We start from the raw sequence: 12600 nt of genomic DNA on the forward strand, positions 1-12600 counted from the left end.
TTAACATTTGACAGTTCATATTTTTTTACAGCCCACAGTGTAATTTTGTGCAAGCTAAGAACTGCAGCCTTCTTGGGAAATGACACAAATAAGCAAATGGGTCAATTTTAGAAAGAAATAAAAATAAAAGTCAAATGGATCCGATTTCAGAGTAGCAGCCATATGCATCCGAAGAAGTGGGTTGTAGCCCACGAAAGCTTATGCTCTAATAAATTTGTTAGTCTCTAAGGTGCCACAAGTACTCCTGTTCTTTAAATGGATCAGAGTATACCAACATTTGGAGTGATAATCATGGTTAGATTTGGATTTTGATCAATGTCTATGCAATTCCTTATGGAGTGTGTGTGTGTGTGTGTGTGTGTGTGTGTGTGTGTGTGTGTGTGTGTGTGTGTGTGTACAGAAACATACATGGTTCCAATTAAATTTACTGCAGTTTATATTTTTAATTTCAAAATGTCTGTACATCACAGTTAATAAACAAGAGCACTAGCAAAACATGTCACTGTTTGGGGTTTTTTAACCTTGTCATATTGGAAACATTCACACATTTTGTAATTTCCCTTGTAAATCTCAATGGCTCTGTATTCTACTTTCTGGAAGAAAGCAGCAGCTATAAATGTAATTCTTCATTTGATCTCTTTGTGATTTATAATTATAAGGTTGGATGTGCCCAACCATAATTAGAATCAAATGCTTCAACTTTATTCTGCGAAAAAAGGACTTTCTTGGAAAGACAGGGGAAAACGGCCAAACAAACAGACAACTTCTCCCCAAGCCCCCCCAAAACCCCAAACTCATTTTAAACAAACAAAATGAGAAAACATGTGGACAAAATCAGAGGTTTGTTTGTTTGTTTGTTTGTTTTTAACTGGTATTCTTGATGGAACAGTTGATCTAACATGATAAAATAAGTAAGAACAACGAATACTGCCTTTCCTTCCCCGCACCCCCTTAAAATAAAACTACCGCAATTTGCACAATTTGTCCTTATGATCGCTACAAAGAATTCTTTGGAAATGACTGAACGAATCCAAAGCTCCAGCACGCCGACCACCAAGTGAAACTGCTCTGATGTGAAACCAGCACAGGGAAAGCGACAGGTTCCTGGCTCCCTCACGTTTATAGGTGTCCCTCTCGCTCGTCCACCACAGGTAATTAACTTCACTGGGAACAGACAACGTGTGCGTGTGTGGGTGTCGGATGGGGAGGGGGAGGAAGAGAGGGAGTTGTTGTCCCATAGTTTCCAGCGTGATTAAACTATGTCAGTGTCAAACTATTTGCTGTATCTCTGACAATATACCAGGATTAGGCGAAAGTCTATCCATGTTCTTGCCTGCAGTGGAATAGTTAGTGTCAATACAAGAATAAACAGCAAACCGTGACACTCTGGTACTAGCAATCAAGTCATTTCCGAACCAGAAGCAGGGATTGCAGAGCAGAATTGTGGACATGGACATGATCTGTATATAGAAATGTGGCTAACTGTGAAGCATGAGTTTAGCCCCACAAGCTATAGCACAAAAACCAGAAGTCGGCGTCGGAGCCTTCTTGGGATAACTGGAAGTTAACTTTAAACACGCCCCAGACATGTCTAACGCATGACCTATGGGTCATGGCATGAACTAGATTTTGCAGGGATCTGTGTACGTTATCCAACTCATTTATAATGCCCGCATATCGTGTGTATGCATGTTATTGTTTGTGGATGTACACACATATACACACACAAACACAGAGATCTCACACATATACATTATACATTGTGTATATACACAGAGCGAAACATGGTCAAAAATCCTTAACCATAACAACACAATGTAATTTTACACTTTCCCTGTTACTTAAAAAGGGACCAGATATGAATATTTTACCAGATACAATCTCAGGGTGCTATTCTTTTAATGGTACTAGCAGTTTAATACCCTGTACATAATTCTTACTTTAATATTATCTGAACACTTAGAATTTAGAAGAGTTTCTTTCTTTCTTTCTTTCTTTCTTTCTTTCTTTCTTTCTTTCTTTCTTTCTTTCTCACTTCTCTGCTCTCAAGATTAGTTTTTCCACACAAAACGCAATCAAGAGTGTAACGATTTAAGGAACATTTACAATTTGTGTGCAGATCAAAGACCAAAAATGGAACGAGAACAGAGAGAACCTCGATGTTTCAAAAAATAATTTCAAATTCAGGAAACGTTTGAAATAAACAGATTCCTTTCAAGTGAAATGACTGTTTTCAAATCCATTGATTATTTTGCTTTTTTACTTGAAAAAGCAAGCAAGCAACCATAAAAAAATACCAGGAGAAATCCAAGCAGATCTAACCCTTTGGGAAAAACTCTCCCTTATAGCTAACCAAGAATGGCAGTTGGATTCTATATTAGCAGAGTGAGTTTGTCCTAAAGAGAAATAATATTAATTATTATTATTATTATTAATCATTATTATTATTATTTCGAGCTGGAATGAACCAAGCTGGGGCGGGCAGCAGGGCCTTTGACTGGAGTGTTCATATTCCTGGAGGTGGCACAAATACACCCTCCTTTCTTCTGCAAGTTCGCAAAGGACCCAGGCAAAGTTTTGGAAAACACACCAGATTGTGAATTCCCTGAAATCCCCAACGTCTGGAAATCAAGACCTGCCTTTTATTTTAAGCAATCGTGCATGAGGACAGTGTTTCAACAGCTAATCGCCCCCCGCCCCGCTCCCTCTATTACTGTAGGTTCACGAACAGGAAAATATATTACGTTCAAACAGTCATGTTTCCTTTCTGTTGATCTGTTGGAGATGAGTGAATCTCACTTTCCCAGGGCAGGTATAATACCGAGGGTTACAGGCTCACTACAGCTAGGACGGAGTAAATATTAAAGAAGGAAATAGGACAGAGAAGCGCCAAAATATACAGATTTAGCAACAAAACCATGTTTGTTTCTAGAGAGGAGCCCTCCAAACGGAGCACTTATTTGAGGACATTAATTAGCCGCTCCAGGAGTTTGTCTATACACAGAGCCAGGGGTTGCAATTAGCGGTGGCTTTTTGTTTCTAAATTCAGCGTTGGGACTTGTGTTAATATTTGCAGTCGTGTTTAAATAAACGATCCGCCTAGTTTTTCTGTTGCAGAGATGCGAAATGCACTGGTTCCGGAACCGTACACTTGACGTGTAACCGTTGGCATCTTTACTTAAAAAAATAACGATTAGAAGGCGATTTTTTTGATTCATAGGAATGAGCCCAGCTTTTCCTGGAGCGCTGGCAAGCACTTTACATTCAAACTTTGCAAAAAAACAAAAACAAAAACAAAAAATGGTAATTAGCCACCCTCCCCAACACACACACACACACACCTCTCTCTCTCCCTCTCTCTCTCTCTCTCTCTCTCTGTAAACAGGAGTCGCCCCCTGTGTAAACACACATCAGACCGTCGCACCTTTCAACCTTTAAAAGATCAATTCATTCTCGTTTGGCTTGATTTCTCCCCTGCAATCAGCAGCTGGACGGATCGATACATTTTCACTAGGGAAGCTTTTGCAACCGGCCGACCTTTTTTAAGAAAAGGGCCTGAAGCTGCCAAGGTCCGATTTCCAGAGAAGAACTGACCCTGTCCATTTTGCACCCAGACACGCCAGAACCACTCTCTCTGCTGATCCGTTTTGCACTCCGTGCCAATCAAGTTTTGTCTCTTCGCTGGGTTTCTCCTGGAGTCCCGTGAGTGTGGTATAATTTAACCCTTCATCCTCCTGCCAACTCGGCTACTATGCCAGCGTTGCAAATGGCCCCTCTGACACACATTTAACCTTCCAAATGTCCCTCAACACATTTTTCCTGCCGTCTACACGCTGCATTCTCTCCCATAGCGGCAGCTTTCTTATGCAAACCTCGTTTCTGCGGATGTGATCATTGATAACCCAAGGGTAATATTCTTCAAAACAAACAAGCCTATATTTTCAGCTTACCCCTACAGCGTTTCTTATGGATACTTTATCTTCCAATCCCAGCACTGCAGAATAGATACGGTACCTCTTTCTACATACCTTATATCCAGCTCTTTTTTGGGGGGAGGGGGGCAGATGTGATCAGTTTGATTTAGGAAGGGTCTACATTCACAGTAAAACATGCTCTCGCTCTGAAATCGACAGGTAACCCGCCCCCTGTTTTTTACACACACACACACACACACACACACACACACACACACACACACACACACACACACACACACACACACACCAGTGGCTAAAACCAGGGACTCTCACAACAGGAGGGAACAAACCCTCTTTTGCTCTCTTTTCATGTGTGTCGATGAGAATAAAAGGGGTGTCCTTCTTAGCCTGGGCATGCCTGGAGCTGGGCTCCCTGTCCGCCCGTGTCAAGGGCACCAGCAGGAGTCCCCCACTGAAAAGACCCCCAGGAATAGAATTAAAGTCAATTCCAGCCCCGAGGAGCAGAGGGGGACCCTGTTTTCTGGAGGCGCCGGGTGCTAAGCCAGCCTGCAGCATTTCGAGCCTTTGCCATTGAAACTACCGCTCAGGGGATGCAAAGAGCTACAATGACTCAAACCAGCCACGTCCTACCTCTCCCCTCCCTCCCCAAATCAATACATTCTTCAAAACCTCCGCAGGTGACTGTACTCCTCCTGCAGCGGGAAACCAAAAAGGAGCCACACAACAGCCAACCCGCCACTCGCTTTACGAGGGGGGCCCATTGCCTTCCTAAAAGCCAGCAGGACACGCGCAGGAACCCACAGCCCCGAGCTCTCGCGTGGGGCGAGAGGCAAAGCATAATAAAGGGGGGAAAGGGGGACGCTCTCTCTTTAAGAGCGGAGGGGGCGGGGGCAGGGATGCAGATGAGAACGGCTCCGTCCGACCAATCGGGCCGGGGGCGGTGGGCGGGGCCGCTCGCCCTCTGCTTAAAGAAACTTGTGGCCAGGGGCCGGAGGTTCGCATTGGAGCCGAGCGCGCCGGGCCAGCCGCGGTGGAGAGCGGGAGGCAGAAGCAGAGGCGCGCCGCTGCGGCACATCTGGGGCGCATCTGGCCGGCGCTGCTGCATCCCGGGGAGGCGCCCTGCGCCGGGACGGGGACCCTGCGGGGGTTTTGTTGCTCCCGCGGTCCCCTTGCCCTGGGTGTCCCCCAGCGCATCCCCACTGCTCGCCCTTCCCCATGCTCACCATGACCGAGGAGCACGACAAAGCCCTGGAGCCGCCCTGCAGCCCGGCGGGCACCGCCAGCTCCATGTCCCACGTGGACTCGGACTCCGACTCGCCCCTGTCCCCCGCCGGCTCGGAGGGGCTGGGCTGCGCCCCGCCGGCCCCTACCCCGCGCCCACCCGCCGGCCCCAAGGGGGAGCCGGCCGAGGTGGACGAGCGCTTCCCCGCCTGCATCCGGGACGCCGTGTCGCAGGTGCTGAAGGGCTACGACTGGAGCCTGGTGCCCATGCCCGTGCGGGGCAACGGATCGCTCAAGGCCAAGCCCCACGTCAAGCGGCCCATGAACGCCTTCATGGTGTGGGCGCAGGCCGCCCGCAGGAAGCTGGCCGACCAGTACCCGCATCTGCACAACGCCGAGCTCAGCAAGACCCTGGGCAAGCTCTGGCGGTGAGTGGGGGGCCGGGCTGGGGCGAGGGGACCCGAGCTGGGGGCTGCACTCCGGGAGCGAGCCTGCCTCAGACCCGGCCCGGGCACGGCTTGCACACACACGTGCCTATGCACCATGCACATCGGCACCACACGCTGCATACAACACACACGTGCCACACACAACATACCCACATACGGCCTGGGCACGGCTTGTGCACACACACGCACCAGGCACCTACACATCACGAACAATACACATGCATCCAACAAGGATGCATGCACCACACGTGTACCACACACAGAAGGCATCACAGTGCATGCATGCTACATGCATGATGCACCCACACCCTGTCCACACACACACAGACTATACTCACACACATGCACCATGCCCACACCCTCCTCAACACTTCTTGTCTGGAGTAGTTTTTCACAGCACCATAGTGAGCGGGGGCTGGGGGTTGAGACCAGACACAAGAATCTAGTGAGCGAAAGTTAGACCATTTTACTGTAGAATTATAGATGCTTAAGATGCAGAGGTCCCAGGGGTTCATCTCTGCTGCAGGGCACAGTTGTCCTGCTATGGTTGCTGGTGGCCGAGGCCAAACTAGTTTGAAAAGTCTCAAAAGACGGGGCTTTTACCTCTTCCTTTTTTTTGGAGACGCTTGGACAGAGTAATCATTGAAGATAGCCAGAGAATGGGACATGAGACGTAGAATGGAGAGTCCGTAACTAAGGACCTGTGATATGTTAATATAGGAGCTCACTGCTTCCCGGAGTGCTCAGGGGGTCTGGGTTCCAATGTTTGCTCTTTAGAGTAAGGGTTTTTAGTCCCTGTTTTGTGCAGCAGGGGAGAATTGTCTGTATTAGTACAAAGACCAGATAGAGGGACTGTCCCAAGAACTGAAGGGGCCAACGTTACCTGCAGCTACCTTGTTCCTGAAAAATTAGACCTATAGCTTTCTTCAGTAATAGTGGGGGGAAATATCCTAGCAAAAAGCACCAGTAGTTCTGCTAGTTGTAAGGCTTTAGATGAGTCCAGAAGGTTAGATGCTGGTGGAATTTTTTGGGCTGGACCTAGCTGGGGGACACAGATCTCTCAAGCTGTGGACCCTTGAAAAAGAGGGTACTGAATTGTCTTTTATTGTAAATTTCTTCCCCTGACCAAAACATTCTTGTGACACTTCGGACAATTAAAAATGAACTGATTGTGATTGAGCTCAACGTGTAGCAAAGAACAAATGATAAATCCATCATTCAGGTTCTGGGCCCTCTTACGAAATACTAATGAAAGGCCTAACTCTAAGGCGCCAGTCAGATTTTTGCTTGAATGAAGCATTGGCCCAGTCCTGCTCCTGTTTAAATAAGCGAGAGTTTTGCCATTTTGCTCCTATCAAAGTCAATGATTGGAGCAGGATTGGACCTTCTGAGCATTCCTGTCTGTGGATGAGACTAGTGACATGAACAGACAAACCAAATTCATTCTGATTCGGCAGGAATGGCCAAAGCTGGGGTAGATTGTTCCCCATGAAAGGGCATGTCTGTGATGGTTGCGTTGTAGTACGCTCTCAAACTTCCAGACTCTGAGTCTCTCTTCAGCCGAGCTGACTGCTAATGAATGAACGGGGTGCTTCATGTGGCTGCCTTATGGTAGAATTCGCTGCAGTCCAGAGCAATGAAAGGACTGTTAAAAGAAACTGGGTGCAGGATTCTTCTTGGCGCCCAGCATCATAATTAAATACTTCTGAGATTTCGGTCTGTCTTGCTCCTTTTCCTCCTCCAACTTTTTACGATGTGTGGATTCTCTGATTGTATTTCTACAACAAGGAAATGTTTGGGGTTTTTTTAGCTGTAACTTCACAGTGGCTTTTTTGTAATATTTATCTTGCTCGTTTGTATATTTAACCAACTTTACAATGAACTATGTAATTCAATTATACCTTTTATATCATTTTTAATAGACATCTACTGTTTTCATAATTTTTTTTTTTAAGTTCTTTCTACACATGTATTTATATACTCAACATTTATTTTATATTTAACTTTATTTGTCTAGTACTAATAGTTTACTGGAAAACATCTAGTTGAGAAATTTTTTTAATGCTTTCAAATGCTGCCTTTGGCAAGTCAGACTAATATATATATATTTATATATATTTATATATATATATATATATATATATATATATATATATATATATATATATATATATATATATAAGCTTTTTCTTTGTGTCCAGCATAGATTTTTTTTTTAAATTAGTTATTTACGATTACACACAGAGAAACATCCTGCATTTGTTCTGATGAGCAGTATTCCTACATTAAACAACTATGGTTTGGGTATCGGCAGGAAGTTTTCAAATAGGAGCTCCAGAGGAAATAAAAACTTTAAATGAAATAGTCTCATTTATATTGATTGGTTTTTTGCAAGCGACAAACGCTCAAACAGAACTGGAGATGATCAGAAATGATTAAGTCATATTAGTGCAGCATGATTTACATGTGAAATATAGCAATAATATTTAGGAGCAGGATATGGAATTAAATTTAAAATAAAAAAACAACAACAGCGTTTTGCCCTGTTCTCAATATCCAGAGTGGATGCTTTAACAGCTCTTTAGCTGATATTTGCAATACATGCAACAAGTAAAACAAATTGTACTTGTTACAAGTGAAAACTTTATTTTGTGATTTAATTTATTGGTTTGCTGAATCAATGCCTGTAAGCTAGAGAGAGAAATGCTTGAAAACATAAGACATTTGTAGTTTGCTTTTTAAGCAACATGTAATTTACTATTTTTTTTCCCTCTTAAAATATAAAACAGTTTGTTAAGTGAAAATGAAAAACGTCCCTTTGTGGAAGAAGCCGAGAGGCTCAGGGTTCAGCACAAGAAGGATCATCCGGATTATAAATACCAGCCCCGGAGGAGGAAAAGTGTAAAAGCAGGCCAGAGTGATTCTGATTCGGGAGCCGAGCTCAGCCATCATGCAGGGAGTCAGATCTACAAAGCAGACACCGGGCTAGGCGGTGTGGGAGATTCTCACCATCACAGTGATCACACAGGTAAGGAGTCTTGCCAAGATTTATTATCCCAGTAGAACAGTCAGGTTCTGTAATAAACAAAAGGGAAAATTCCTACCTTCACGCCTAGCTCTGATAACGCTTCCACACACACTTAACTACTGCAAATAGCCCTTGGAAGCCTGCCTGTGTTTGCAGGATTGGGACCTTACAATGGGATACTCTAAGCAGTTCCCTTGAAGACAGTGGAAGGTCCCAGATACCTTGGTGATTTGTGTGATATAGGAACATCCATTGACAGGGCTGAATCCTATTTATTAGAAAATAAACAAATCTATATTTCCAAACTGTCACTAATGTATCAGCAGTGTTGGCGGGGGGTGGGGGGGAAGAGAGAGTTAACAGATATAATCAGAGTTAATTATTAATTGGTAACTTTGAAGATGCCTCAAGAATAAGCCCTAGAGATCAAGACTAATTTCATCCCAACCCTTCTGGATTCTGAAGTGGAGCTTTGAATTGGCAAACATTTAGTGTTGACAGATTCCAAAAGTATTGCTAATGTCCTGTAATTTCAGACGTGTTTGTTCTCCCTATTATGAATCCTGTCTGTGAGATTTTCCTCCCCCGCTCCCTTCTCTTTAAGTTTGCATTAGTATGGGTTTTTATATACAGAATAAGAGTTTCATTTACTGCCTTGTAAAGGAAGTCTGAACCATTTCCATTGACGTGAAACTCAGTTGCACTTTCTGGTCAAGGAATTAGTTTTAGATGTCTTTGCCTCTCCAAAGATTTTATGGAGTACTTCTGCAGTAACCCCACAAAAGTATTAAACTTGGGCTCAGTGGCTCAGAGTCCAGTGGAAACGTAATCTGCAGCTAGTGTTAATCAACATAGTACCACTGAAGCCAGTTTATACCAGCTGAGGATCGGGCTCACTGGCTCAGGAGCTAAGGTGACATCTGCCCATCTTTAACGTGTTTTCTTGATACAATGTTTTATTTAAAGATCCAGCGTTTGAGTTTCTGAATAGCTAAAAGATGATAAACTGCCTGCCCGCCCCCCCCAAATAGCCATCAAATCCTTTAATTTTAAAAATGTGTTTTTGTCTTTAGGGCAAACTCATGGACCACCCACCCCTCCTACCACCCCTAAAACGGATCTTCATCATGGGAGCAAGCAAGAGCTGAAACACGAGGGGCGCCGCCTAGTGGAGAGCGGCCGTCAGAACATAGACTTCAGCAATGTGGACATCTCTGAACTCAGCAGCGAGGTCATTAACATGGAGACCTTTGACGTGCGTGAGCTTGACCAGTATTTGCCACTGAATGGCCATTCGGCCATGCCGGCTGACCACGGGCAGAACTCCTCAGCAGGGTCTTACGGCCCTTCCTATTCCCATTCAGCCAACGGCACCAGTGGAGCAGCCCAAGTTTGGACTCACAAAAGCCCATCCTCGGTGTCCCCTACTTTAAATGAAACCAGCCAGCAGAGACCACACATCAAAACGGAGCAACTCAGCCCAAGTCATTACAGCGACCAATCCCATGGGTCTCCAACTCACTCCGACTACGGTTCCTATAGCGCACAGGCTTGTGCCACCACGGCTTCCACCGCCACAGCGGCTGCCTCTTTCTCCAGCTCGCAGTGCGACTATACAGACCTCCAGAGTTCTAATTACTACAACCCTTACTCCGGGTATCCCTCCAGCATTTACCAGTATCCGTATTTCCATTCCTCACGGCGCCCCTACGCCACACCCATCCTGAACGGCTTGTCCATCCCTCCCGCTCACAGCCCCACTGCTAACTGGGACCAGCCTGTCTACACAACCCTGACGAGGCCTTAGAGGACGGAAGGAGTCTGAGAGGTCTTCCCAAAACTATATGCACTAATGAAGGAATGAAGGAAAAACAAAGTGGAGTGCTGTGGCAATTTCCTAAGTGCCTGCTGAGCCCCTGGGAACTCTATTCATTGTGACTGGATGTCCGCTTGCTTCGAAATCTCCAAACTTTTAAAAGACAGAGTTCTATTTTTCTTTAATGAAAACAAAACCTATCGGACGGAAAATTCCTTTTGAATAAATGAAGGACAAAACTATTTGACTCCTCTGTGAGGACTGAAGCGAACTTATTAGTTTTGAACGTCTGAGTGCAAAAATGGAAAAATGTACAAGACTTTAAGGGTCTATTGCAATGTGAGATACGGACCAACCTTGGAGGCAAGAACTCACTAGGACCAATTAATATATACAAAAAATTTCAGCTATTCCATATAACGATCTTGTGGGAACATATCCGAGTCGGCTAGGACCAACCAATTAAATGTCTGAGGTGTGTGTTTTAGTCAAGAGTTCTTCTAAGCAAGGTTTGGCTGTAGTTAACATTCATTTTTGTTTTTTGGAAGCTTAAAAGTGTTTGGTGGTTTTTTTTGTTCTTTTTTTTTTTTGGAAATCTGTTTAATATGTATTTATGTTCTGTATTTTGTCTTTTTAATTAATGAAGTAATTTTTGTGCAAAAAGTAGAATTTAAAAAAAAATTAAAGATGGGGCAGAGGGAAGCATAAAAAAATAGTGGAGACGATCCAATAAAATGGTGTTATGAGTATATTTTTTAACCACTGCAGAATTGTGTTTGAGAGAGGGGCTGAAATAACCAGTATGTCCCACACAACCAGTCACAAATGTGAAATTGACACACAAATCTCAAACAATAAAAGGAAGGGGGGGGGGAAGCAAAGTTATGAAATTCAACGGCTAAATAATTGGAAAAAGGAGCAGGACAGTGGGGATTTTCCTTGCCAGCTGCTTTCAAGATATTAAATTGGATTTGAAGGCATCACTGAATTTTTGTACACTTTCAGAACCAAGGCCAGTTTATAGAAAGGTGTAATTTAATGAGAAATTAGTCCACATTAATTTTGGCTTCTAGGGACCAGATGTCATCCATCAAGCTGTGAAACTAAAACCTTCTCCACTAAATTTTTTTAGGTACTTAGTTTTAGACTAATATTCATTGATATATTTCTACTTCTTCCATTGTATGCTGAGCATATAATAACCATCTATTTTATGGTAACTTGTGCCTTTAAAAACTTTGTAAATCTTAAACACATTTCAGAGGTTATCTTCTTTTTACCTTTTCTATGTTTCCTACTCTTTTTCTAAAAGTATTTTTTTGCATATTTCCTTTTGGGGATGTGGGGGTGGGGGAAGTTACAGAAAACTCATTTTTATGCAATCTATTTTTCTGTATAAAGTTTGAAAGACTTCAGCTGTTACTTATCTGTTCTGTTCACTAGCTTCTGACTAAGCAATGCTAACTTTTGTACAGATCAATTTGATAAAATTAAAAAAATTTGCTTTTTATCAACCACGTGTTGTGTTTTTCATTATATTAAAAAAAAATTCTGTGCACTTAATGAAACTCAGAAAACAACACTAGAGAAAGAACTGATTTAATTGCAATTAAAGTGAAATAACATTGCCCAGGGAATTCCCCCCTCTCCTACCGCCACTTTACCAGCATTTAGAGAAGATGGAGCTGAGTCTGGAAATCTTTACTCAACTGAGTAACCCTTTCTCATACGGAGTCATCACAAGGGTTTCAGTGGAAATACTCACACGAGTAAAGATTTGCAGGATTGAATGCCATGGTTTTAAACCAAGGTCATTTTGTTCTGTACAGTATATAGGAATTTTAAAGAGTAACAGATTCTGTTCTCTGGCTGGTGAGCTCTTGTAAATACCTCTTAATTACGATAGCAACAAAATTCTATGTTGCATGTAGTGTTTTTTTTTAAATATAGTCATTAAAACAGTTACATTTTGTGACTTTAAAAAAAAAAAAACACATTTCAATTTGGTCCGACTAGTTTAGGCAAAGTGGGGCAAGATTGTTCAGGCTGGAGCTTAACTGGGAAGAACGGTTTTTGGAAACCGTGTGGAATTCACAAAAGCTTCTGTCTGGGAATCACGGAAACAGGCTCTAGATTTGGTTTCAAGGC

The 12600-nt window shown here is 43.4% G+C and overlaps 1 protein-coding gene across 1 annotated transcript; it reads left to right on the top strand.

Annotated features, from left to right (window-relative positions):
• Positions 1-5153: 5153 nt before the first annotated feature.
• Positions 5154-10443, top strand: SOX8 (SRY-box transcription factor 8). The gene is made up of 3 exons (XM_065411850.1): positions 5154-5587; positions 8398-8636; positions 9710-10443. Exons 1-3 carry the CDS (start codon positions 5154-5156, stop codon positions 10441-10443), a joined length of 1407 nt encoding a protein of 468 aa, XP_065267922.1.
• Positions 10444-12600: the final 2157 nt, after the last annotated feature.

This window comes from Emys orbicularis, chromosome 10 (assembly GCF_028017835.1).
Source record: "Emys orbicularis isolate rEmyOrb1 chromosome 10, rEmyOrb1.hap1, whole genome shotgun sequence".
NCBI classification, from domain to species: domain Eukaryota; kingdom Metazoa; phylum Chordata; order Testudines; family Emydidae; genus Emys; species Emys orbicularis.

Excerpts from the sequence above, each read along its gene's own strand:
- SOX8 (XM_065411850.1), top strand. The coding sequence starts at position 5,154 with ATGCTCACCATGACCGAGGAGCACGACAAAGCCCTGGAGCCGCCCTGC. Across the intron at positions 5,588-8,397 it reads ACCCTGGGCAAGCTCTGGCG|TTTGTTAAGTGAAAATGAAA; the intron begins GTGAGTGGGGGG and ends AATATAAAACAG. Across the intron at positions 8,637-9,709 it reads CCATCACAGTGATCACACAG|GGCAAACTCATGGACCACCC; the intron begins GTAAGGAGTCTT and ends TTTTGTCTTTAG.